Raw genomic sequence first — 25,330 nt, 5'->3', positions numbered from 1 at the left:
GTAATTACTGAAGCAGCACTGGTCCTAAGCATGGAGTGCTAAACCTCTTTCAACGTTTACTTCACTAATCCCTTGTTAGCACTTTAGACCATGGTTAAGACACCTAAATGCTTAGCTTCCTTTTCCAGTGGCAAAATGGCCAAGCCCTCCTGAACTGCCCTGAGGCCACATGCGGAGAGGCTACATGATGCTGGTTGTAGACTGCAAAAATCCAACAGATCAGTCTTGTTTTTGTTTTTCTCCACATCTAGTTTGGGTGTCAGAAGTATTGTACTCCCCAGGGTGCCAAAGGGTTGACCCAAACATGCTTCGTGGTAATTTGCTAGAAATCCGACTAAATGTTGGACAGATCATCCTCTCAGACCTCTTAATCTGACAGTTTGTGTTCACCAACAGTTTACAGCATGGGCCTGCATGTCTCTGAATGATGTTTTTTAATGCCTGGTGGGCAGCAAGGTGTGCGCAATTGGTGGGCTGGGCGGAAAATTTGCTAAAACAGCAGACATGATGTGAAGGGGGGCCATGTGGCATTTCTATCTTCTACTCTTGTCTGCAAGGCAGCAAAGAGCTCCCGGAGATTTGAGTCAATCTGAAGGTCAGTGCAACCCTGTGTTGATTATTATATTATTATAAGTGCATACGCATATACACATTGCCAATTTATTGGGCAAACCAGGCTAAAACTAATACAACAGTCAATCCTACCTTCATGAAGATTATAGTTACAGTTGCAGTTTTTGTTGAAGCTGTCTCAGAGAGGTGCTGAATCAAGTTTATTATCATTATGGAGGCTGTACGATGTGATGCTTTAGCTAGGTGTACCTCATAAACTGGTAGAATTTATCAGGTACAGTTGGGAAGTACTGGATAAGCCCTGCTTTACCTCCATAACAGCCAGAATTAAGTGAAGGTCATGAGTCTCAGTTTCCGCAACGCAGCAGCTCCCTCTTATTCTCTTATTTCAAACGTTCATATATTCTGCCTATTTATCCAGTTAACAGTTACATCAAGGTTGCACTTATTGTGAGATGAACGTAAACTCCCAACAGTTTGCTAAAACCCCCAAATTCCTTAAAGAAACACAGAGGATATGACCTCAGTATCCCAAAAATAACTGGCAGGTGTATGGATGAATCATCTGTCTATCACTGGCTATCACAGACTAACTTCAACCAATCAGATCAATGAACCACATGACGTAGTAAGACTGTTGCCGAAGCCAATCGGGAGAAGACAGAAAACATCTTTTTCCAGGAGATTCTTTGTTCTTCTTTCGATGAAGAAATACTCTCTGGTTCTGATGGAACTGTTGCTAAAGCAGCTGCTGCATCATTAACCTTGTCAGGAGCCGCCATTGTTGTTTTCAAGCGAACAGATGCTTTGCTCGCAGTTGGCTCACCTAAACCCCGCCCATGGCTGCCGGCAGTTCCTCATTGGATGCTGATTGGTGTGAACCACTGTAGTTCAACTACATGTGCATAACTTGAAGCCTGGCGAAGTGGTTTCTTAACTTGCGTGAACTCATGTGATCTTGTGATCCAGTTGCCTCGCAAGGTATCTAAATGGTAGCTACACCCCCCCTATTGAACTTCTTTAATTTAGGTAACAATATTGCATGTATTGATTTATATGTGTATGTAATCCAGTACATATACAGTATATGCGCATGTATATGACCTGATATGACCTGGTTAACTTATTTTCAGAGTTTTTTTGCAAAGCAATTTTCAGTATCCGTTCTTGGCAAGTGCTAATGTGTGTCCTAATTTATGTTTAAATATGCAAAGTATGCATTATCTCATTAAATATGTGCTTATGTGTACAAATTTCATGAAATCTGAACATTCAACAAAGCCATGTAAAAATATCTGCAAAGCTTATTCCCATCAGTCTCAGCTGTACTTTGTGTTAAATGCTAAATAGGAAATGTTAGAATGCTAACACGCTAAACTAAGATGGTAGACATTATACCAGCTTAGGATCAGCATTTTATTGTATAGTTATTATGGGCATTTTAGCATGCTAATATTAGCATTTAGCTTAAGGAACCACTGTGCTTAATTACGGCCTCAAAGAGCAGCTAACATGGCTAGAAATTGTTTTGTTTGAATGGTGTATGATGTGCCAATGTGTGTTTTTACGTCAGCTGGGTGGACTTTTGCAATGTTTTGGTTAATCTGGGGCTGAGCTGCCAGTTTCACCTCATATTAAAAGGTGCCGTGTTTCGTCGAGGTCCGGAGGCTGTGCAGGCCACTGGAGGAAACTTAAGTCACTGTCCTGTTCCCACAAATTATTATCTGATGACGAGTATACAGGTCATTATTCTGCAGCTATCTCTTTGACAAAATGGCAGACATGAAATGGCGCACCTGGTCATCAACAAAGCTTGGGTACACTATGACATTGAGGGGTCTAATGTGTGCCAGGAAATCACTCACCACGCCATTACAGTACATTACATTACACATTACACCATTATGCCTTTTAATGTGGGACAGGATGGATCCATCACACCACATTCAGGCTTTATCCTGAACATAATGCAGCATGAATACACAGAAACAAAAATGCGCTGGTGTGGTTGAAGGAGGTTTTCCCACTCTTCAGTCATCCAGGTGTGCTGATCAGGTGCTCACAGTAGCTTCATCCTCCTGTTCTGAGCAGCAGTAGCATGACTTTTATTCAGATACTAGTTTTGAACCTCTGAAACCTTTCTGTCTGTTTAATCTATACACTGAGTTTTAGCCACATGACTTGGGAATATATTTAGCATTTCTATACTGCATATTCTTACTTATCAGCTGACATATATGCACAGCCATACACTAATATATTGTTGTATGTTATCAATATCGCTAAGATTGATGTTAGTAGTTGTAGAAGCTGTATAGTCATGGTGAGAGTAATAGTAACAGGGACAGAGACAGAAGCTGTTTTAGGATTTAGTGGTAACAGTGATTCTAACCTTAGTGGGAGAAAGAGTACACAGCTGTAAAAATATAAGACATACAAACAGTATAATTACATCATTGGATGTAATAGGCGTATCACTCACTTTAAGTTTTATTAGCCTATAAAACATTAACAGGGGAGAAACATATTTTGTCAGATGGCAGCTGTGTGTTTGTTGAGCTTTTCCGGAGACAAGTAGGTTGATCATTTTTACTGAAAAGAGACTAATAAAGGACTTAGGAATTAAGAGGACAGAGCATTAGGACATCTAAACCACTAATTTAAGAGTCTCCTAGGTGTAAGCTTTTTATAAGGGATTTCTGTCCATCTTGTTTGGACTCAGCATTATAGAGTCACAGTGAGGCGAAGGGATCAGAGCAGGTTTAACCTCAAGAAACAGGCCCAGCTATAAATTCACTGAGTCAGTAACAGACACCATGCATCTTCTAACTAGGTTACACTAGCAATCTGGTGTCCGTATCAGCGCCATATCCGGTATTTTTCTCCACTGAATGACAACTGTACCAAAGCTGTAATCCCTCAGAGGTGGAAGCATTATACTTTTACGCTTGGTGGAAATCTTGTTTAGGTCTTGATTACCGTGAGATCCCAGGTAGTAGGATTCTTCAGGATCAAGAACCCCTGAAATAACTAGAAAATCCTTAGATCCTAGTTGTGTTACATTCAGGAAATACCCACGCACACAGTAAATGTTTGTTTTGTTTTTTTTTTTTTTATAAGGATTTGCTCAACATACTGTAAAAATGTGCCGCTTTTTTATGTTTTATCACAACTGCTAAATGCATAGAAGGCATCATTCTGCTTCTGATTGAAGGCAGGCAATCATAAAAACAATTCTAGGTTTAAATTAGTTTTCTTATCAAGAGAATAAACCTTATTTTGGTGAGATACTTGAGCTATAGTGTCTCTAGGCAGGCAATCTTTTTTTTTCACTCTGCTGAAGTAGCACTTGACATGTCTGCATCAATAAAAGAAGAATACCTTGTCCTGTGACGGTCTCAGTCTCAATTGAGCTGATCAAACGCGTGATTTGAGGCAAAGAGAATCCCTGATGCAAAATGCATTACAATGTGCTTTGAAGAAAATGACAAAAGAAAGCTGAAATGAAATGTGAAATGATTAGCAGGGTGTTTGGTACAATACCTGTGGCTGTTAAATATAAATCACTGGGGATGGTGTCACCTGTATCATTGGATCAAATTCATATTTGGACTGAAATGGTACCTTAATTAACGAGACAGAGTCTACAGCCTCGCTGGTGCATGGCTCTGTGAGGCTGTAGCCTACATAAGCACAACAATGCCTCGAGCTAAATGCTAATGTCAGCTAACATGCTCACATGTGTAGCAGGCTATGTTTTCCATGTCCACCACCTTAGTTTAGCATGTTAGTATGCTGACATACTCACATAGAAAATGTAAAATTGCTGGCATTTAGCAGGTACTGGCCTAATGTTTTCCATGTTCACCACCTTCGTTTAGCATGTTCGCATGCTAACATTTGCTAATTAACACTGAACTCAAAGTATAGCTGAGGCTTATGGAAACGTTGTTATTTTTGCAGATATTTGGTCATAAATTAAGGAACTGGACAAAAAAAAGTAAAGAAAATCAATCACTACAGGCTACAAAAATTACGCAAGAAAATATCATCAACATGAATGAATGTTACTGCAAATATTTGCTTGAATTCTAGGAAAAGCAGCCAAGTTCAAGGTCAGCAGTGATCCAAGTTTTACACTAACCTGTCAATCATCTCTTTTTCTGTCGGAGGCCTCTTTAAACACAAAATATCAACGTTGAACAGGTGCCAATTCTCACATAATTTTCTCAAAATAGCGTCACATGCAAACAGCAAGGAGGGGCTGCAGAGCACATGTCACTGATCTATAAAAACACCATCAAAACTCAGAGCTTCACTGCTACCCGGTAACACAGGTAAGCAGGTGGCAGGTGTGATTCTAAATGAATTATATATAAAAACTGAATAACTGAATCAGTGTTTTTTGCTCTGTGCAGGTTGTGGAGAGAAGATGAATGCCATCCAGGTGATTTCCCTCACTCTGCTGTCCGTTCTGGCAGCCAACGCTCAGGTCATCATGCCAGGAAGATGCCCGAAACCTGCTGTTCAGGAGAACTTTGATGCTGCCAGGGTGAACACCAAACCTTCTCTTTACTCTAATATATCGTGACATTTCTTGATTTTAACTGCTGGAAGGAAACAAATGAGGCCTACCGGAGTGACCATCTGTCCCAATAAAAACCAATGCCACTAAACGCCTGATGATTCTGTATCTTCTCTTCAACAATAACTGGATTTCATGCTTCCTCTGCAGTATCTTGGTACCTGGTATGACATACAGAAACTGCCACATGCCTTCCAGAAGGGCGAGTGCAGCACTGCCACCTACAGCCTGAAGAGCCCTGGAGTTGTTGGTGTCCTCAACAGGGAGCTGCTGTGAGTACTCCACCCACGTCTCTCATGGATTTAACAATATCTTTGTCATCTGGTCATCAAAATGTATGTTTTATGAAGAGTTTGACCACTAAAAGTCAATGTTTTGTTCAGTCTGTAAACGTTTAAGTTAAGAAGTCTAATACAGGAATAAACCCCTTCCAGTAATTGACTGCAAATTTTTTCTCAGCTCTTTAAAACCTGAGCTTGAATGAGAACAGGTGGTTTATTTTCTGCTGTTTCTGTCACTGTTTTTTCTCTGTTTCTTTTAGTGCTGATGGGACCATTAACTCCATCAGCGGCTCTGCCATGGCTAAGGACCCTTCTGAGCCTGCCAAGCTGGTGGTCTCCTTCTTTGAGAGTAAGGACCCCTAATTTATTACAAACCCTGTCTGGGACAGCAATTTTATGACAACACTTTAAATTGCTGCATTGTCTTTAACAGAAATTAGTTCACTTGACTGTCCTGTCCCTTCACACCTACAGACTCTCCTCCTGCCCCTTACTGGGTGCTGTCCACCGACTACGACAGCTACTCCCTGGTCTACAGCTGCACTGACCTTGGTGTGCTGCATGTTGATTTTGCCTGGATCATGAGCAGGAAGCCCACCATGCCTGAGGAGACCATCGAGGAGCTGCACAGCACCCTGTCCTCCATCGGAGTCAGAGTGGACAAGCTGCTCCCCACCGAACAGGATGCAGCTTACTGCAGCGCCATGAATCAGTAAACAGCCTGAGGTAGACCTGATTCAACCCTCAGGCCTACAGACTGCATTGTGGTGCTTGTGTCCTCTCACGGGTGGAAATCTCACTGTATGCCTCATACAAAGTTAATACAATAAACTTATTTAAACAGCAGCACAGGTTTTGGTGTGTTTTCTGTGTCCTCTGTGGTGGTGAGTGGACTTCAATATTGATAATCGTTTAGCTATTCATTACAGTGCCTTTGCTGTTATGTTTTTCCTTACTAAAATCTCCCTTTTGTTAATGGGTTTTGGCTCTGATAGACAGAACGTTTACAGCCATAGTTTCACACTACATTTCACACCATCATTACTGACTTCTAAAAGTTAACAGCTAATTTGACGTGCAATTAAAGGTACAACAGTGTCTGTTTCCTCTTGTAAACAAATTTCACTTACTGTAAGTGACATGTTGTTTTAAAGTGACATGTTTTTGTGTATTAGTAACAGTTATTCTTTTTTGGTTGTCAAAAGAAGAAAAATGCATTAGCCTCATACAAGCATGGTTTCCAGAAAAAAAACAAAAAACAACACGCTGAACCTCCAAAATAAAAATCAAAGAAGAAAAAGCTGGATCACCATCAAAGAAATCTGTGTCTATATGCAGCTTCATATTCTTATTAACACGCTCCTGCTGATGCTCTTTGATTCTACCCCCCCACGTTTACAAGCAGCATACAAACTTTTGATTTCTTGTTCATAACAGACTGTAACACGTAGTTAAGTGAGCAGATATCAATTTCTATTTATGCATTTGTCAACAAGTATAACTCCACCAATGGACAGTAAGTGCAGGCTGGTATACAAGCAGATCAAATAATACAATGCAGTTATGATAATATAAAATATGTGTTAATAGGAGAAGTTATACCACAGCTGCTGATAAATACTGTACATTAATTAACAATTCAAATGTCCTTATATATTACATTTACAACTACACTACAATACAATTTCTTTATAATATATAACACCTATTGCTCTGCTTCAGTGCGTTTGCTTCCTATAAGGACAAAAAACATCACAGTGTGTAACTTTTTATGAACAATTGGGTTGACTTCACATGCACGATAATTAATCTTACCATCATCTGCGTACTTATACTATAAAGATGTTAGTACCTTCGAAAACAAATCTTACCAATAGCTACTAACACCTAATTTGCGTACAATTTTCCAAATGTGAGATGAAAACATGATGAAAATCTAAATTTTTATTGGATTCTATTGTAACACATATAGGTATTTATTATTCGTCATTTCAGTTTGTCGGGTTTCTGCCTTTCATAGACTCACAACACTGTTTAAATATGTATTACACTGCATGAGAAAAACTGCTCCTCTTTACATGATGGAGAGCAAACTGGGGCTCAAAGCTTTGTACTTTTCAAAGTGTTGTGATTCCTCTGGAGTGGTGCAAGAAATACTCAGACCACAGTGTAGAAATACTAATTAGCCACAAAATATGCATAAAGAACAAAAAGTAAAAGCCCTCATTGTGAAGAAAGGTCCATTTCAGAACAATGTATATGATTAATTTATAATTATTGATGCACTAATATGTATATAAAGTCTCATCTTTCTCCATAATGTCATAATTTGGTGGTAACATTTTGAATTATTAGTAACTAGTAACTCAAGCTATCAAAAATAAATGTAGTGGAGTAAAATATACAATATTTTCTTCTGAATCCTTGTTGAGCAAATGAACTTTGGTATTGAAATTGTAGTACTTATTAGTTTTTGTAGTTCAGAATCAGCCTTATAGGTCTCAAGACAAAACACCCCACATCATGCATTTCTTTCCACAGGTTTATTGCACTGACTTTCAACGACAGGATGAGACAGAGAACACACTGCACACAGTCGTGTATCAAATCCAAGTCGGCCTGTGTCACAGTCCTATGGGCTGAAACAGGAGTATCTCCGTTTACTCGTTCATGGGGCTGCAGTAAGTCTCATCCTGGTTGGTGAGGACCATCTTGTTCACATTGACTCCAGCAGAGGACAGGATGCCGTGCAGCTGCTCTAGGGTCTCCTCATTCAGAGTGGGCTCTCTGCTCAGGATCCAGGACAGCTCCATGTGGAACAGGCCGAAGTCGGTGCAGCCGTAGACCAGAGAGTGACCCTCGTAGTCGGTGGAAAGCACCCAGTAGGGACCAGGGGGAGATGCTGCAGGAGAGACCAGTATGAGAGTCAAAGCTTGAGAACACAAGTAACTACTTATAAAGACTGAACTGAATGTTGGAGTATATTTGTAATGAATTAAACTTCTTTACAGTCAAAGGAGACCTCAAGCTTGGCAGGCTCAGCGGGGTTCTTGGTCTTGGCAGAGCCGACAATAAAGTTAACGGTTCCATCATCACTAAAAAAAGAGAGTTAAAACATGAAACACTGCTAATAAAAATGTAAGTTTAGTTAGCTGTGTGCTTCTGTTCAGTCTAAGTTTGAAGTTGCACTGTATCATATATTCTCCCTTTTTCATGAAATGCTTTCCTTTCATAAATTTGAAATGTGTTTTAAGGGACATTCAATGCTGCAGGTGCATCAAGGTAAAAAATGTGCACAATGTGGCTTTAAAATCAATAGACGGTCCTGCGTGGAAACATTTCCATCCCTAAGCTGTTTTTTGGTGTAACTAATTTAAAAGATAAAGAACTTTTCATTTGCTGCTGAGCTAAAACATAATGAGTTTAAGTATTAATTTTTTTTAAGAACAGGAGTATATTAAAACCCTCAAATCAAAAATGTAGACATTTAGGTGGCGTGTACTCACAGCAGCTCCCTGTTGAGGACACCGAGAACTCCAGGGCCCTTCAGGCTGTAGGTGGCAGTGCCGCACTCGCCTCTCTGGAAGGCTGTTGGCAGCTTCTGGATCTCATACCACTTACCAATGTACTGCAGAGGACAGAGGATTTCACACAGTGAGAAAACTGGAGAGGCACTGAACATGTAATTGTTGCACAAGAGACAAGAGGCGAAACTGGTTAAATCTGAACAGTATTGTACACATCACATGCTATACCATTAATTACAGCAAAGGAAAATAAGACAAAAGTTTAGTATTCACCCTGGTAGGATCAAAGTTGGCCTGAACAGCAGGTTTGGGACATTTGCCAAACTTCAAATCCTGAGCGCTGGCTGCGAGAACAGACAGCAGAGTCAAGAAAATCACTTGCATGGTCTTCATCTTGTTTCCACAATCTGCAGGAAACAAAAACAGACAGCACAATGATTAGAATATTCAGCTTTATTACCTTAACTCAGTGAACAAAACATCATTTTTGAGGGTCAACTAGAGAATGAAAGAGCAGGAGACATGCACAGAAATGAAGAGGAAGCATCATGGCTGCTGCCGCTCACCTGTACGCAACCAGTGGTCCAACCTGTGTGCAGGACATTCAGTGTTGAGGGCCTTTTATAGATCTAAGGACCCGTAGTTTCATCATTGATCACATTCTTTAGCACCTCGCCTCCTCTGTGTTTACATGTACAGGTGTGTGATGACGAGGTGGAGTGAGTGTGAGAGTTGGCACCTGTTCAAACGGGCCTCACGCCTTCTTATCTTTGCAGTGGTAAATCTATCTCATTCATTCTTCTCTGTCCATTCATCTCAAAGATACTAACTTCTGCATTAGCATCACCATTTTCTAAAGGAATCTTGGCCGAAAACTGGCAAAACAAATCTGAAAGTTGAACCAGATCAATAAAAAAACACAAACAAGATCCAAAAATAACATAAAAGTTCAGAAATATATAAATTTATCTGAGTGCTCCAATAGACAGTAAACAGGTATTAAAGCAGCTGGGTCATTCGGCCATGCTGATATTCTGTGAACTAAAGAAATACAAGAGGCCACATTTCCCCTCTGAGGAGTTTAAAACCAGCAGCTGCTTATTTGCATAGCTTAAATATTTAAAATTATCTCCTCCAAAAAATAATTTCTATGCCTTTCTGGTACATGCTGATATTAGTGAGAGAGAGCAAGCTGCATGATCACCCAAACTTTTAACCTCTATTTCATTATCAAAGAAAAAGTTATGTGCTTATTCACTTACAGTACTTCTTACAGTTAACGGTAGATGTGAAGATCAGTGCCACTGGGCAAAGCAGTTCTTTTCAGTTTACTGAATCATCAGAATGAGTTCATTAAAAAGATTCGTTCACACCGGATCGTTCGGTGTTTGATCAGAGCTCTTTCGGCATCGTTCCACTCACTGAACTGAAACAGAATTCAGGATAAACCAGTGAGCTGAGAATTTAGCTGGATAAAGATATTGTTTGCAAACTCTGGAACAAAGTCCCACGCCACTATGTATAGCATGTGTATTTTCAGCACCTAAGAAATCAAATGTTCAGTACTATATCTGACTTCAAGAGTTCAAGACAAGAGAGGGCGGGAGATGAAGAGGGGTGGGCTTCAACGACTCATTAGCTTATGCACATTTAGAAATATCGCGTTCGAATAGCTTGATGGAAACAACAAAATAAAAAAAAACTTCCTCATTTTCGCAAAAAAAAGTTTTTTTACGCTTGCTTGCTAATGTGCTAAAAGGGAGATGGAAACATCTCTGCCAAACAAGTTCAGACCTACCAAACGTAACTCGTATAACTAATCAGCTGTTTCTGCTACAAAACCCGAAGAAGAAGAAGAAGAAGAAGAAGAAGAAGAAGAAGAAGAAGAAGAAGAAGAAGAAGAAGAAGCCGTCTTCGTCTTCATAATCCTCGTCTCTGGGCAGCATGAAACACGGCCAATAGTGGCTGACATGAAAGAACAATTACAACTTGCCGAAATGAGCAAATTCCTGCAGAAATCAAACATGTTTGTTCAAAAAATGAGCAGAGACTCCAGGAAGCTGCTAACGTTAGCGGCTAAGAAGCAGCCCCACACATAAAGCCACAAACTGACATTTCAGGTTTTGTATGTATTAAGCAAAACAGATGTCGTGTTCATTTGTGAGTTTTAGAGTTGCTGTTTGAGAGAATTTATTGCATTTGGACCAAGCTAAGCTTGCAGTTTCCTCCCGCTTCCAGTCTTCATGGTAAGCTAAGCTAACTGCATGCTAGCTGTAGCTTCATATTAAGTAGATAAACATGAGAAGTCTCAACAACAAAGTGAGTAAGCTTATTTCCCAGCTGCTTTCAATAGAATATCTTTCATCTTCCTATTTTCCTGGGTATTTGTGGGACATAACAGCCCTGCTTAAAGGTAAATGGATCAGCTGTGAGGACGAGCTGCTAATTTCAAAGAAGCAGAGTCTTGATTGCAGTGGAGTTTTTTCTTCCCTTTATAGAGGAGAAAAGGAGGCAATCTGGTTCTTATCACAAACAACAACAAACAACATACAAATTCCATTCCAGTGTTACCAGTATCAGGCTTTCAATCTTCAAACATAAGCGCAGTCTCAGGTGAACATTTACTGCATCCTCCTGCTTTTACAGACCTCAGGTTTCCCTCTCAGAGTTTTCTAAAGCTCACACAGGTGTAAAGAAAGATTAATTGGGCACAGGTGCATCTGGTTTTCTTGATGCAGCGCTCCCACAGCAGCTCTCTCTGCCTTTGGATTCACTTTTAATCCCTGCCCTGCTTTTACTGCCTTGGAAACCACTTGCACTGGAAACGGGTTGGAGCCGAAGCTGCCTTTGGTGGTTTAGAAGAGATGGAGAAAACAAAATCAGACAAAAGAACTGCAGGACTCAAAATGCTCATGAAAAACATTCAACATTTAGACACAGCGGGAAAGGTGCAGTTGAAATTATGGCCAGAACTGCAATATATTGTGATAAACAACCACTGCAGGTGTTGAATTTTAATCTGTTAATTATTAGGCCCACACTCAATGCACTGGCCAATACATCCTCACTTTTGTAAGACTCTGTCTGGCAATGTATTAGAGAATAAAACTGTGCTCTCATAATAATCTAAGTTGGTTTTCGTAAAGTTTTCACAGCAAAAATTATAATAATTACCTCCTTAGAGGAAAAGGTTTTTTTAAAGCTCAGTCCAAAACATTCATAGGCAGATGTGTCCTGTGATTCACAGTCAGTGTTTTCAGACATAGAAAGATCAATCAAGTCTTTAATAATCTGAACTGAACGCAAAGTCAAAAAACAGGTCTTTCAGTGGTTGTATTGATCCTCAGTGGATCATGTTGTTGTACTCTTGACAAAGTAAGTTTTTACCTGAGAAATGACCTCTGACCCTCCAATGTGACACATTCTCAGGCATGTTTGACCAAAACCATGAAAATAAAGGCAATGGGATTCTTATCTTTGTTAAAGGATAACCACCTACAGTATCAGCTTAACCAAACATTCACCTACTGTCAAAAGTTAATGGACAATGAACAACTTATTATTTAACTTAAATAAGTGTAACATGGAGCCCCCCTACCCTGATCTTCCTTTAGAATATTATATATTCTAAGAACTGCAGTATATTGTGAATATGTAGAATATTATATATTCTAAAGGTATGCTTAAAGCAGCACGATAAACTTTCAGAAAAACATTTTTTAGTATGCTTACAACTTGCTGATTTTTTACATAATGTACCAAGTTTGTTATTGTATGAGTCATAATTAGCCTCCTCAGGAAGTGGCCGCGCTTCAGTATTCAGCATTTCAATCTAATTATATGTGTGTGTGTATTCCAAATAGTTGAGTTTTAGAAATCTGCTTAATGTCAAAAAGACTGAAAAAAGCATCTATTTGACCTCGCTCTGCTGTTTTTGTACATTTTCATGAGCAAGAAAATCTCTAGAAGAGAGTTTTTGTCCCTTCTTTTGGACATTAGGCAGATTGTTTGGTTGTTTCTGTGGATCTTTTTCTTACAGCCATTGTTCCTCACCCCCCTTCCATACTGAACTCTAACCTTACTCTTACCTCTAATGAAGGTGGATGTTATAGTTTGGATGTTGCCATAGTGTCCATTAAAGCCACGTTACTGTCTGAAAAAAACAAAAACATATATATATATTTTTTTGTTTTCAGACCTGCTTTAATTTGGTGATGATGATGATGCTACTTGCACCATGGAAACATGGAGGTGTAGGCAGAGGGAGGTGTTTTCTCAAAGATGGGAAGGTGTGTCCACCTTGTGTGTCCACCTCTGGCTAGTTAAATTTAAGAACAGGCCACATGAACAGTGACTGTAATCATGGATGAGAAGGCAGAGAAAAGAGCGCCATCTACAGAAACATCACTGCTGACTGAACTCTGGAAGTGAAGTGCAAAAATAGCACTGCAATGCGTGAAAGAGACAAAAACAAAAGCTTGGTTGATGACCGCTGAATCTGCCCTCAATGTGATGAAAAACTCTAAATTTCGAGCATGTGATCAAAACAAGTGTGAGCCATTTTTTTCTCTGCTCCAGGCAAACTGTCTGCATTCTCATCTGCTTCTTTAATATTCTTTCCCTTTCTGATATTTTTTTCTTCATCTGCGAGCACGTACCCCAGCGTGGTTGGTTCTTTCCTTGATCATCTACTGACCAGTCAGGCTCGTTGCCTCTATCCAGGGAAAAACCTGGCGCCTCTGCTTTAACCAGGCTTTGATGTTTCCGGGTGCAGCTAACAAGTCATTCCTCTCTGAAGTGTATTAGCTGGAAATGGAGCCTTTTGATCTTTCTCTTCTTTAATTTAACCTTGTTTGTAGCCGTGGGGTTTTGTCTGAAAGCAGACAGCATTTAATGGTATTTCCATTTAATTGACAGGTTTTGCATGTATTTTGCCGCATAACCATGCATGACCACGTTTCTTCAACTTTTCATAAATACAGAAGCACTGCCAAATTTTCACAGGACATTTTGAATGAATTGATCAGGCTGGCGCAGGTCGAGCTCTCACTGATCACGTACCAACTTATAGTCTTTAACTACATGAGCATGTAAGCAATAATTTTAACAAAAATCATGGTGGTAACATTTAAAGTATGAAGATTACACACTTTACACGCATATCCTGCAACATTATGCCAATAAACACAAATCAAAGCTAATTCAAAACTTTAGCATGTTTCATTTCAATGGGCAAAAAAAACAGCAACCTCTCCAGAATCATGCCACTAACAAATCAACACTTCTGTGAAAATGAAGCTCCTCGATGAGGTTTCGCAATGTGCTCCAAGTGGACCCGGCCCCTGTCTTCTGTTTCCAGCAGATTTTCCAGCATGATGGCTGACAGGATGAGAATCACCAGTCAGACTGGCTGAAAACCAACACAGAGCAACAGAGAGGAGGGATTGTGCTCACAGAACACTGAGAAGAAATGTCAGAAAAGGGGTGAAATGTGTGGAAATAGGAGACCATTGTGTGTTCATATGAAACATGACTAAGAGAAAACAATGCAGATAGGTAAACCTTTACTAGTCAAATTGATTTGTTTAACCTTTATTGTTTTTAGGTAGCTTCACTGAGCCCTGGTCACTCTCACACACATTCACATTCTGAAGCTGTCCAGTGCAAACACGGTCTCATCTGGTGGCCGCTGAGCAGCTCCCATGTTTTGTACTCTGCCCAAGTGATGGTGATAACGGAGGGGAAGGGCTGCTTTTTCACTTTCCCCCACCAGATTAATCCTGTGTGGATCAAACTGGCAACCTTCTGGTGAATGAATTTCCCTAGAGGGATAAATAAAGTATGCCTTCTTCTTCTGATCCATCCAGTAGTTGTTGAGACTTTTCACTCTGAACCAGAGATGTTCAGATGGTCACCGAAGCTTCAACATTTCATCCTCTGGGGAACATGAATGTCTGTACCAAATTTCATGGGTTGAATAACTGTTGAGACATTTCGCTTCAAACCACAAATGTGACACATGCCACAAATGGTGCCATGAGAAGCTAGGGGATAACCTGAACTCAAAGATTCATTGCCTGGGTACTGTTCATGGCCTGGGTACTGTTCATGGCCTGGGTACTGTTCATGGCCTGGGTACTGTTCATGGCCTGGGTACTGTTCATGGCAATCTATCCAATAGTAGTTGAGATATTTCAGCCTGGACTCAAAGTGGCGGACCAACAGGCTGGCATTGCCATCTTTAGAGCCACGTTACAAAGGTTAAAGTCCTGAGTTATCAAATGTATAAGTAAGCTACTGTGATATGAACGTGACAAAGAATATTGAATTAGGTCAGATCTAATTCATTTTGTGAAGCCCGCTGTGTAACCAGGACTTAGTGGTTTCCTTTCTTAGGTTTGAGAATAATGAACTATTTGTATCTGTGTGTATAAAGACATTGTGTATCTCTGTAAACTGAGGTTAGGAAAACACACACACACGCACACACACACACACACACACACACACACACACACACACACACACACACACACACACACACATTCCTGCCCATCTAAGGCAAGAGAACATCTAGATTGTGTTAGAAAATTTCTACTGGTATGTCCCCCATGACTCCACTTTGCTAATAGTTTACTTCATGTCTGAAATGAAGATGGCTCTACACAAAGACAGCTATTGATGACGCAGACACGCGGGACTGCAAAATCTCGCAGAGAGCAACGTCTCTAATTCAAATACCAGAATTTGTCTGAGGGAGAGAAGACATATCTGCACCACCAGGCCACAGCAGTAAGAAATATATCTGGTAATGCATATAGATCATGATAAACAGTTCACTTACTGATTACTTTTAGGACTTTTTGTGCGAAAAAATGCTGTTCAGCAGCTTAAATTAATGATGTATTCTTATGTTTTTTTAATGATTTCTTTTACTTGTATCCTTATCTGCACATAATTCAAATTTAGTCATTCAGTGACTCATTTGTATGTTTTGGTTGAAAAACATTTGCAGGTAACAAAGGACCGTCGACACCATGAAGTTATTTTTAGTTCTGGTTTTTGCATTCATCCTGCCGCTCATCAGGGCCCAGGTGCCCCACTGGGGGCCATGTCCAGAACCAGCCGTTCAACCAGCCTTCAACCTCAAACAGGTAAGAGCTCCTTTGTCCAGAATATGATAAATAAACTGGCAGACCAATGCTCAGTGCTGTTGATGATAATGGTGAGGGGGTGACGTGATGTGTTGGAACCAAAACAACTGTCCTTTTCCTCTTGTGGCATTTTAAAAGGAAAAAAAAAAAGGTTAAATACTGTACATTAATATTTGTGTCAAATCCCTTATATCTGCTTACTTTGTGGGGGGTTAAAGTAAACTGGCATAAGTAGTATTTTACTGTTGTAGCTGCCAAGATGGAGCTAATTTAAAGTACTTTTAAACGGGAATCTGAAATGTAGTGGAGTAAAGTTGTATAAGATGGAGATGGAGTCAAAATTGTACTTGAGTAAACGTGCTTAGTTACTTTCCCCCTGCTGGTAAAGACAAGGTTTGATGGGACACCTGCTGTACATTTTAATGAATCCACTAAAGTATGTAGATTTATTCATACTCTCTACTGACGGTGCTCTGAATTGTCTTTGAACTCGTGTGTGTTTTTGCCCTCACAGTTCATGGGGAGATGGTTTGAAATTGCCAAACTGCCGGCCCAGTTTGAGAAGGGACGGTGCATCGAAACCAATTTCACTTTTAGGACAGACAACTCCATTCGAGTGGTCAGCTCTGAAATACTGTGAGTCCTGTCTGCAATTTCACTGTGCAAATGTAGAGTCAGGAGGTAATATTTGCATGGTTTTATTTCCCTTAATCCAACATGAAATTTAACTGTCTGGTATAAAACAGAAAAGGAGAGCTGAGGAAAATTGAAGGGACTGGAGTCATAGAGGATATGAAGAATCCCGCCAAGCTGGGAATAAGTTATTCCTACGGTGAGCGAGATTGATACATCTTTGGGAATAACTGCTGTGTGTTGTTCTGTCAGTAAAGTTGGTGAGCCTCCACTTTTATCAACCTCGTATGAGACTCTCTTCCTGTGTCAGATCAGGAGAAAAGATTGGTGGTGGTCTGGTTTTGATCTTCTTTTGTGCTCCCTAACGCCACAGTCCTGCCATACTCCCCTTACTGGATCCTGTCCACCGACTACGTGAACTCGGCCCTGGTGTATTCCTGCACAGACATACTGAGGCTCTTCCACGTCGACTTCGCCTGGATCCTGAGCCGAACACGAACCCTGCCGGACTCCACCGTCGAGAAAGCCAGGGAGATCTTCGCCAACAACAACATCGATGTGAGCAGGATGATTCCCAGCAGGCAGCAAGGCTGTGACAAATTGCTCTGAGCATCAATAGAAATGCAACACAAGATGGTGCTGTTGTTGACGAGAGGGAGAACATGATTCATCATGTGAAAAATATTTGACTAATATTTTATGCTGATTGTTACCAGGAGGTTATATTCAACTCAGTCACTGTTTATTTGTGGAACAGAGTTTTCCTGCCTTTTAAAGCCAATAAAAATGTTTACAGCACAAATTAACTGCATGCCTGTATTGTTCATAATAGTAAGTGGTTGGATGTAAGTAAAGCAGTATAAGTGCATGTGAAATCATTGTTTAAACCTGATGTTTATAACATGAAATGGAGACATAAAGTACCTAACTGAGTTAATAAAAGTCAGTGAAACTTACTGTTATGTGATCTTCTTTGATTCTGTAGCTACATCCTTTACTGTATGAACATCAGTGGACAGTTCAGACCTGGGATGGACTCACGTATAGAATCAGAAACAAAAACTAATTTGAAAAGAACCACATGAAAGGTATTTTAATCCACCTGTAAAACTATTTAAACTACAGACTACTAATTAATGTACTCAATGGTACTACACTGCAAGGCATGTTGTAGTGGTATAATGTTGTATGAAACATGTATGGGAGTGGTCACTTTTATGAAGAAAGAAACAAACTTTGTATTAAAGGTCTATATAAAGTATATAAATCGGAAAGTATGTAAATTATACACAATGCGTAGGCCTGTTATGTTTTTTTCTTATGGCAGCATTTTCCAACAACTCAAATCAAAAGTAAAGAATGAAAATACTTTTTGCTACCTTTCGACTGGGTTAATATTAATGTTTTTAATGTAATAATATTCATATAATATAACGGGCGTCATATGAATGAGGGCACAATTTCATGCACGACAGCTTTCCTCATAACGAACTCGCTGCGGAACCTTTGTCTCTTGCCTTTGCCTTCACGTCGGATTTATTTTTTCCTCGCACCACGCTAGCCTCGCCGTGTAGTTTACAGTGTAGCATCTCTGGCTAAAAATTTGACGATAATCTGGTTTTGTCCTCGTGGTTTTGTCCACCCATGCCACTGAAGGATCAATCAAACTCGACCGCCATGAAACCAGCAGTGGATGAGATGTTTCCGGAGGGCGCCGGACCCTACGTTGATCTGGATGAGGTTTGTTAGCTAACCAACAAGTTAGCCGGCTAACGCATTAGCTTCGTTACGTACATAAACAGTTATCAAACGTTAGCTAGCTGTTACTTAATAGCCGTCTTTATTACCCAGTTTACAGTCTAATACCGTCATAGTTAAGTTTAACGTTAACTGGCAAAAGTAGCAAATAGAATTAAATTATATTTTCATTCACATGCTAATGTTAATGTAGCTCTGTTTCAGCAGGTAGCTTCTATTTCGCTACTTTCTACCTTACGTTATTAATAACGCTTGTTTACTTGTTAGTGACCCAGATAAGCTACTGCCTGTAAGACGTATCCAGTGGTTGGCGAAGTATGTAGATCATTAACTTCGCAGAGAAAAAGTAGTACTACCGCACTGAGAAAACACTGCAAGTAGTACTCTTGCGTCCAAACTTTCAGTAACGCTGAAACTATGGAAGTATTATCAGTAGAATTGGCCATTAGCAGAAGTACCATTATGCAGGAAATGCTCCTGTCAATGTTGTGCTCGTGAAGATGATTTTTTGGGGGATTATACTACTGGTGTATAACACTTAAATGTGTACTTTGGATTTTGCTGCTGTAGTTAGTTAAAGTTGGGCTAATTTTAACTACCTCATATATACCTGGGTAGTTAAATCTGCAGCAGTGCATCATATTCTGTACGATCATCATGAAGCGTGTCGTTATCTCTCTTTTCATGAGCTCAGGTAATTCCCGCTAATCAAAGAGGATCATCACATAAGAGTACATAATACACTGTCTTTACAGATTCATGTTTTGCTACAACTAAAATTGAAATGACAAATTTAGCTAGAATGTTAGTAACAGGCTAGTTTTCTGTGTGGTTGTCCAGCAGGCAGGCAGCAGGTGGTCTCTCTTGGGTTAAATTTGTGCCTCTGAGCTGCATGTTTGTTCTCTGGCAGGCTGGGGGAAGCACAGGACTGCTGATGGACCTGGCTGCCAATGAAAAGGCAGTTCACTCAGACTTCTTCAACGGTAAAGATTTTGTCACACAGCTTGCCATGACTTACCTTTCCATCTGACAAACCAAGATCATCAACAACAGATTTACTGTTATTGTGTCAGACACTTCAACACACACACACACACATATACAGTATGTGTATACATGCTCTAGTATTCAATTGAAGATACATAGTGATAAAAATCTAATACACAGCAGCTCAAAGCTAATTTGAGTTATTTAATATTTAAAGTATTGTGAGCCAAATGCCTAAAATCTACTGCCACACCAGTAATACTAAATGATGAGTATTTATACACAGGGCAACATTTGGGGTAGCCCCCAAGGATACATTTTTCACTGAAATGCTGTTGACTGGGTGTGTGTCCAGCATTTCAATCATGCTTCATGTGCCTGAAGATGAAACGGCTTATTACTGCAGTTATTGTCTTCATCTGGAAGGAGTTAAGGGCCAGTAGCTGCTCACGGTAACGCTGTTGTTTGCTTGCCTTGTTTTAACTAGTTCTTGCAGTCAGATTTTCAGTCAGTGCTCTGGTCTTTTCAAATAAGCATCAAGATTCATCATGACGCTGGTTGTTTCATAGCACCATTGAATGTTCTAGATCCTAGAATTTCTCTGTCGAGTTGTCCTTTTTCGTCCACAGTATTGACATCAGGCTGCTCAGCAGTTTGTACACAATGGAACCCAACGTTTTGGTTCAGTTGGCGTCCACTCCCCAGGAAGTGGACGCCTTAAAGGAGGTATTTGATTGGAGAAATTTAGCAGGAGAGGGGTGTGTCACACACAACCACACAAACCTCCATATGTAAACAAAAGACCACAGAGACTAGTTAGTTAGATAGCCGTTTGTCTGACCTTTGTATTGACTTGCCAATTAATCTGTCCACCTCTAGACGGAGCCTTTAACCTGCTTTTGGCTGTAATGATCCTCTTAGAGGATTTTACAAATAGATGTATCAAGGCAAATTAATTTAGCCTCTCAGGTAATTTGAAGTGAACTGAGGAGGAGTCACTCATCTTCAAATAGGAAAATTGTCAGTCAGGCCAGATTGAACCTATTAGCACATGATGTTATTTCACCTCTGGGCGTCAGAGCGCTGTTGGTTCCACAGCAGGAACTGTCTTTACTGGACCCCAAAACATTCCTTTTGCCCCTGCCCCCCTTTTACAAACTGTGTTTTATAATGTAGTGTGATCTCTGTCCCGAGGCGCAGCTACATCAAACAGCCACTACGTCTCGCCATATGCGACACAGATTCCACGCAGACTTCTCAGCAGGAGCTCTGTGGATGTGCTTTGTATGAGGCTCATTTGGGGCGGCAGGCTTTATTCCCTTCCGATGGAGATATGTACCACTTAACTGTCTCTAGGCTTATTGAAAGCAGCTCCCAATCCCATGGCCTACATTTTTAAAGGGATTTTAAATGTTCATTCCTTTGAACAATCAGTGACATGCGGCTCAATTCTTCCACAGTCACAAAAGTGAAACTGCTGTGTTAATTTGTGTCATTTCACACTGCACACCAATATTTAGGTTACAGCAGATCTGTGCAAACATAACTTCAGTGGATTGTACTTGTTTGGATCTTTTTCTAATGTTTTAAGTTATATTACAAAGTTTTTACTAAATCAGCCAACATGAAACTCCAGTATGCATCTCATTGGAAATGTGTGTGTATTGTCAGTTGTAGGTGTGTTTAAAGTACAGTATAAACTCTGCAGGCTCACACTCTTTACCACCGTCAACTTGTCCACTTGTTTTTTTCCATAGTTAAAGTGGGATAATACAATCTCTTTTTGCATTGACACTTGTGTTTATTCATTAATGTGGGTTCACAGTGTGCAAAAACCCCAGAGTGGACATTTAGTGTTACATGTTCTCATGCTATGGTCTCTTACTTCCAATTAAGGGACATCTAAATACTCTAATGCACACAGTGACATTTTAGACAAGAGGATGCTTCCAACTTTGTGGAAACAGTTTGAGAAAGACCTTTTCTTGTGTCAGCATGACAACATGCTCAAACCCAGGTGTAAAATGAATCTGTTTTCTGAGTTTGGTGTTGAAGAACCTGCATAAGGCCTGAGCTCAACCCCCTCTGTGTCGTGACAGCGTATAGTATGTTGGCAGGAAGTTCATTTTTCCACTGTAAAATGTCCCTCTCAGTACACGTGTCATAGTCACAATTCTTCAACAAACTAATTTAAGGGATCCTCGTTGAACATGTTTGTTTATATCATTTGTTGTTGTTTATAAAACATTGGACAACATATGAAAATCTTAGATATTGATAGCGGTATCCACCTCAGAAATCCAGCATCAGCCAGGCTAAAGCTGTTACAGCAGCATATTAATGCCGAGGGTTTTGGAATGAGATGCTCAGCAATCAAGTCTGCATATTTCTGGCCATATGGCCAGCAGTTACAACATAACAGGAGGAATTTTGTCACCTGAGCGTACCTGTCTTTCATTGTGTTTTCTTTTTTTTGTGAAGGCTTTAATTAGGGCCAAAATGTTGTTTTTCTGTCATGTGCTGTCTGATTTCTATGCTCTGCGCCTTTGATGACACCTTTTAAAACAGCAGCCTGTGCACGAGGACGACTTGTGGATAACAAACAAAAAATGTGTAAATTCTTGTGTGCTGTCTGCACACAGCACGCTGTGTGTGGACGTGTAGTAAGCAAACTTTATTTCATGCACACACACGTAAATACCTGGCTGGTAGCCATTCCTTCCTTTGCTTTGCATTTTGGTATTGAGGTTTATTTTGATAAATGATTTTTAGCCTAAATCACTTTTCAAGCAGAAATTTCAAGAGAAAAAAGTTGTTGCTTTTTTGTCTCAGGTGATCATAAAGTATATGTATTGATATTTTGGACTGCTGCTGAGTCGTGAGACGTGCAGACATCACCTTGGGCATCAGGAGTTTTAATGATTATTTTTTCATTTTTAAACAATCAATTTAAAAAAGGCAGACCAATTAATACTGAAAATAATCAGGAGTTGCAGACCTAGCCTTTATTTTACCAGGATAACACTCTGCTGCAAGTAATGATAATTTTCATAAACGATTAATGTGCTGATTAATGATTAGTTCCTCAATCAGTTGATTTATTATTGTGCCTGGAAAATATCGGAAAATAGTGAAAATGCTGGTAATAATGTCCCACAGCCCAAGGCAGAAAAACAGCCCAAATGATAAATTGAATATAAAAAGAGTTGTAGTTGCAGCAAACATACAGCACAAACATACAGTATCCCCTCATATGGCACATGTCAGGGAGTGGCTGTGGAGGTGATGCCATACTGACTGAATGGTTAAACATTCACTAAAAATGCATGCAGAAACCAAGGATGTGGCACATATTCCCATGCATGTTCCTACGGTTCTCCTGCTGACCTATGACCTCACAAACTGTCAGACCCACAGGAAAGGCACTCAGCAGACTCTTCAGATCCTTTTACTTTTTTATCACCCTGCACCCCTCTAACCCTCCAACCTATAACGCTGCTTTATGAGAAAATGTCTGGCTGGCAGAAGCATTTGAAATACAGCCACTGTTTCATTGTCCTGCTGTTATGTAACTGTAGTATAATAATTATGTTTTTGTTTTCCTTCCACAGATTTTGAGGATCTGTTTGATGATGATGACATCCAGTGACAGAGACTAATGTGTCCTCAGAGCATTGATGGATGACATTCACACCACTCCGCGCCTTTTTTTTTTTTTTTTTTTGTGGAAAGCAAACCAACCATTTACTGTCTAATGACATACAATTTCCTTTCATAGTTGTCCTAGTTTCAGGCTGTTTAAAACATCCTTAAAAAGTCGTCAGTGGCTCCAGATGTTGTGAAATTCTTAAGATCCCAAGGATTCCTTCATATACGGTCGGTCAAAATTATGAGCTTGTATTGTGCTCATGTCTTCGACTGCTTCTAAACTGGATTGCAGGTTTCAGTGTGCCGGAGAACACCTGTTAGGAGCGTAATTATACATATGATGGGCAGAGGCTCCATATGCTGTCACTCTTAAACATACTGCAGATGGCATTTGATAAATGATGCTCTGCTGAAATGGCTCACATTATTTGTATGACAGTGTGTGATAGTCACATCCATTCTGTGTGTTTTATATCTGCAGTCTGTCGTGTTACGTCATAAATTTGTACATATGTGTACAGAGGTTATGCATCCACAGTTGTATTTTTTGTGATGGATTGTACATGTGACACTGGTGACACTGAAATTGTACAAAGTTTAAGCTGAGTGATAAATAGTATCTTCCATCAGTTAATGAGCGTGTTTTCATGTGACCTAGTATCTGGGTTGTGATTGTGTTTTTGTGCATGTAAACATCTGATCCTGGTTTCAGAAGCCTGGATGTGCCACCTGGAGTATTCTGATAAAATCAGGAAAGTGGCTTGCAAACACCTTATCCTGGTTTCTGATCATTCTTTACTGGGGCAGAACAAGGTGTTAAATCAAGTTAGAATTGTCTATACACGTACACATGTAAATGCACTCCATGAGACATGAACGGAATTAGTGATTAAATGAGTTCCTGAGAAAACAGTCTCACAAGTTGGTTTTGTACATGTAGAAATTTCAACTTTCTGGTCCATCTGTAAATGGATCTAATAGTTGTTAACAATTGCTGGTTGATCGATAGATCGAAAGAAATTTAATAACTATTTTGATACCTCATTAATCATTTTATACCATTAATGACCAGATAACATTACTTTGGTCCAGTTTCTCAAATCGGTCCTCTGCTTATCTCTGATCTGTGTGACCGGAAACAGTTATCTTTGGGCTGTTCACTGTTGGTCAAGAGAAAGACAAATTCTAAAACTGGAAGGGACATTTCTCCCTCTGTTGACATTGTATAGACCAAACAATAAACTGATTAATCAAAATTAAGGAAATAATCTGCAGTTGAATTGCTTATAAAAAAAAAATAATTGCCACCTGAGGCCCTTGTGAAAAGCACCATGAAAAATAATATTTAAACCTTAGATTTTCTATGTGATTTAGTCCACTTGCCATATCATCATATGGTAAAATCCTTTATATTGTGATATTTATTTCAGCCACACTGCCCAGCCCTTTATCAAGGTGATAATAAGATTCGTTATAAGATCATTAAATTGTCCCATCATTGCCAAATCTTAAAACTGCGGGATGTATTGCAGTTTATTCCAGGAGTAAGTGCAGAATGTAGAGGCTAGATAGGATAAGCCGGCACTCAGAGCGAGTGTGATCAACTCCAATACTGCAGCCAATAAACAAAATAAGATAGAGCAACTTTTGGGAAAGAACCTTATAAACAGAAACCAATACTTACCTCGAATATGAAACAGGACAGTTTTTGTAATATAATGTTATGAGTGCAGTTGGCATCTGCAGCTATGAGCCTAAAGGTAAACAACACACAGACTGCTGTCATAAGAAACCTGCTTCAAAATCTTGCCTACAGAACATGTGAGAGACCCGCCTGGTATCTGCATGGCAACATATAGTGTTTTTCAGTCTCTGCTTGTCAATAAGCGATGTAGGTTTTATCATTTCCAAAGTATTAACTGTGCTGATATTGAGATTCCCTCAATAGCAGCACCAATAAGAATGCTGATCTGAAGGTCAATAATATTTCCTGGTTTGGGAAACAGTATATTGGGCTTTATTACTATTCAGCACAAGTTGCAGACTGATAAGAGGCTTCTGAAGAGCACGAAATGCAAACTGCAGGTTTTTAACAGCTCACAGTACAGAATCAGCAAAACACAGAACTGTGCCGTCAGCACAGACATACACAGTTGTGTACAAGACAATGGCATTAATTACACT

General features: G+C 39.8%; 4 protein-coding genes across 5 annotated transcripts; 3 read left to right on the top strand and 1 right to left on the bottom strand.

Moving 5' to 3' along the window:
- The first annotated feature begins 437 nt into the window (after positions 1 to 437).
- LOC143329616 (apolipoprotein D-like) lies at positions 438 to 6,168 on the top strand. Its single transcript, XM_076745602.1, has 5 exons — positions 438 to 456; positions 4,992 to 5,125; positions 5,309 to 5,430; positions 5,700 to 5,788; positions 5,914 to 6,168. Exons 1-5 carry the CDS (start codon positions 438 to 440, stop codon positions 6,153 to 6,155), a joined length of 606 nt encoding a protein of 201 aa, XP_076601717.1. The 3' UTR covers positions 6,156 to 6,168.
- A 1,931-nt stretch (positions 6,169 to 8,099) lies between these two features.
- Positions 8,100 to 9,359, bottom strand: apoda.2 (apolipoprotein Da, duplicate 2). Its single transcript, XM_076745702.1, has 4 exons — positions 9,240 to 9,359; positions 8,946 to 9,067; positions 8,449 to 8,534; positions 8,100 to 8,341 (listed from the first exon to the last, which is right to left on the bottom strand). The coding sequence occupies exons 1-4, from the start codon at positions 9,357 to 9,359 to the stop codon at positions 8,100 to 8,102; spliced, it is 570 nt and encodes a 189-aa protein (XP_076601817.1).
- A 6,358-nt stretch (positions 9,360 to 15,717) lies between these two features.
- apoda.1 (apolipoprotein Da, duplicate 1) lies at positions 15,718 to 17,673 on the top strand. 2 transcript variants are annotated; one of them, XM_076745554.1, is made up of 5 exons: positions 15,718 to 15,758; positions 15,982 to 16,120; positions 16,635 to 16,756; positions 16,867 to 16,952; positions 17,127 to 17,673. In XM_076745554.1, the coding sequence occupies exons 2-5, from the start codon at positions 16,004 to 16,006 to the stop codon at positions 17,360 to 17,362; spliced, it is 561 nt and encodes a 186-aa protein (XP_076601669.1). In that variant the 5' UTR covers positions 15,718 to 15,758; positions 15,982 to 16,003; the 3' UTR covers positions 17,363 to 17,673. The 2 variants fall into 2 exon arrangements, with proteins under 2 accessions (XP_076601669.1, XP_076601668.1); XM_076745553.1 differs by having other exon boundaries at positions 15,727 to 15,774.
- Positions 17,674 to 18,285: 612 nt separating this feature from the next.
- On the top strand, positions 18,286 to 23,780 carry LOC143329194 (COP9 signalosome complex subunit 9). Its single transcript, XM_076744981.1, has 3 exons — positions 18,286 to 18,493; positions 19,422 to 19,494; positions 23,110 to 23,780. The coding sequence occupies exons 1-3, from the start codon at positions 18,398 to 18,400 to the stop codon at positions 23,145 to 23,147; spliced, it is 207 nt and encodes a 68-aa protein (XP_076601096.1). The 5' UTR covers positions 18,286 to 18,397; the 3' UTR covers positions 23,148 to 23,780.
- The last annotated feature ends 1,550 nt before the right edge of the window (positions 23,781 to 25,330 follow it).

Source organism: Chaetodon auriga, chromosome 12 (assembly GCF_051107435.1).
Source record: "Chaetodon auriga isolate fChaAug3 chromosome 12, fChaAug3.hap1, whole genome shotgun sequence".
Taxonomy (NCBI): Eukaryota; Metazoa; Chordata; class Actinopteri; order Chaetodontiformes; family Chaetodontidae; genus Chaetodon; species Chaetodon auriga.
Note: the sequence above shows the minus strand (reverse complement) of the source record. Positions and strands in the feature narration are given on the sequence as shown.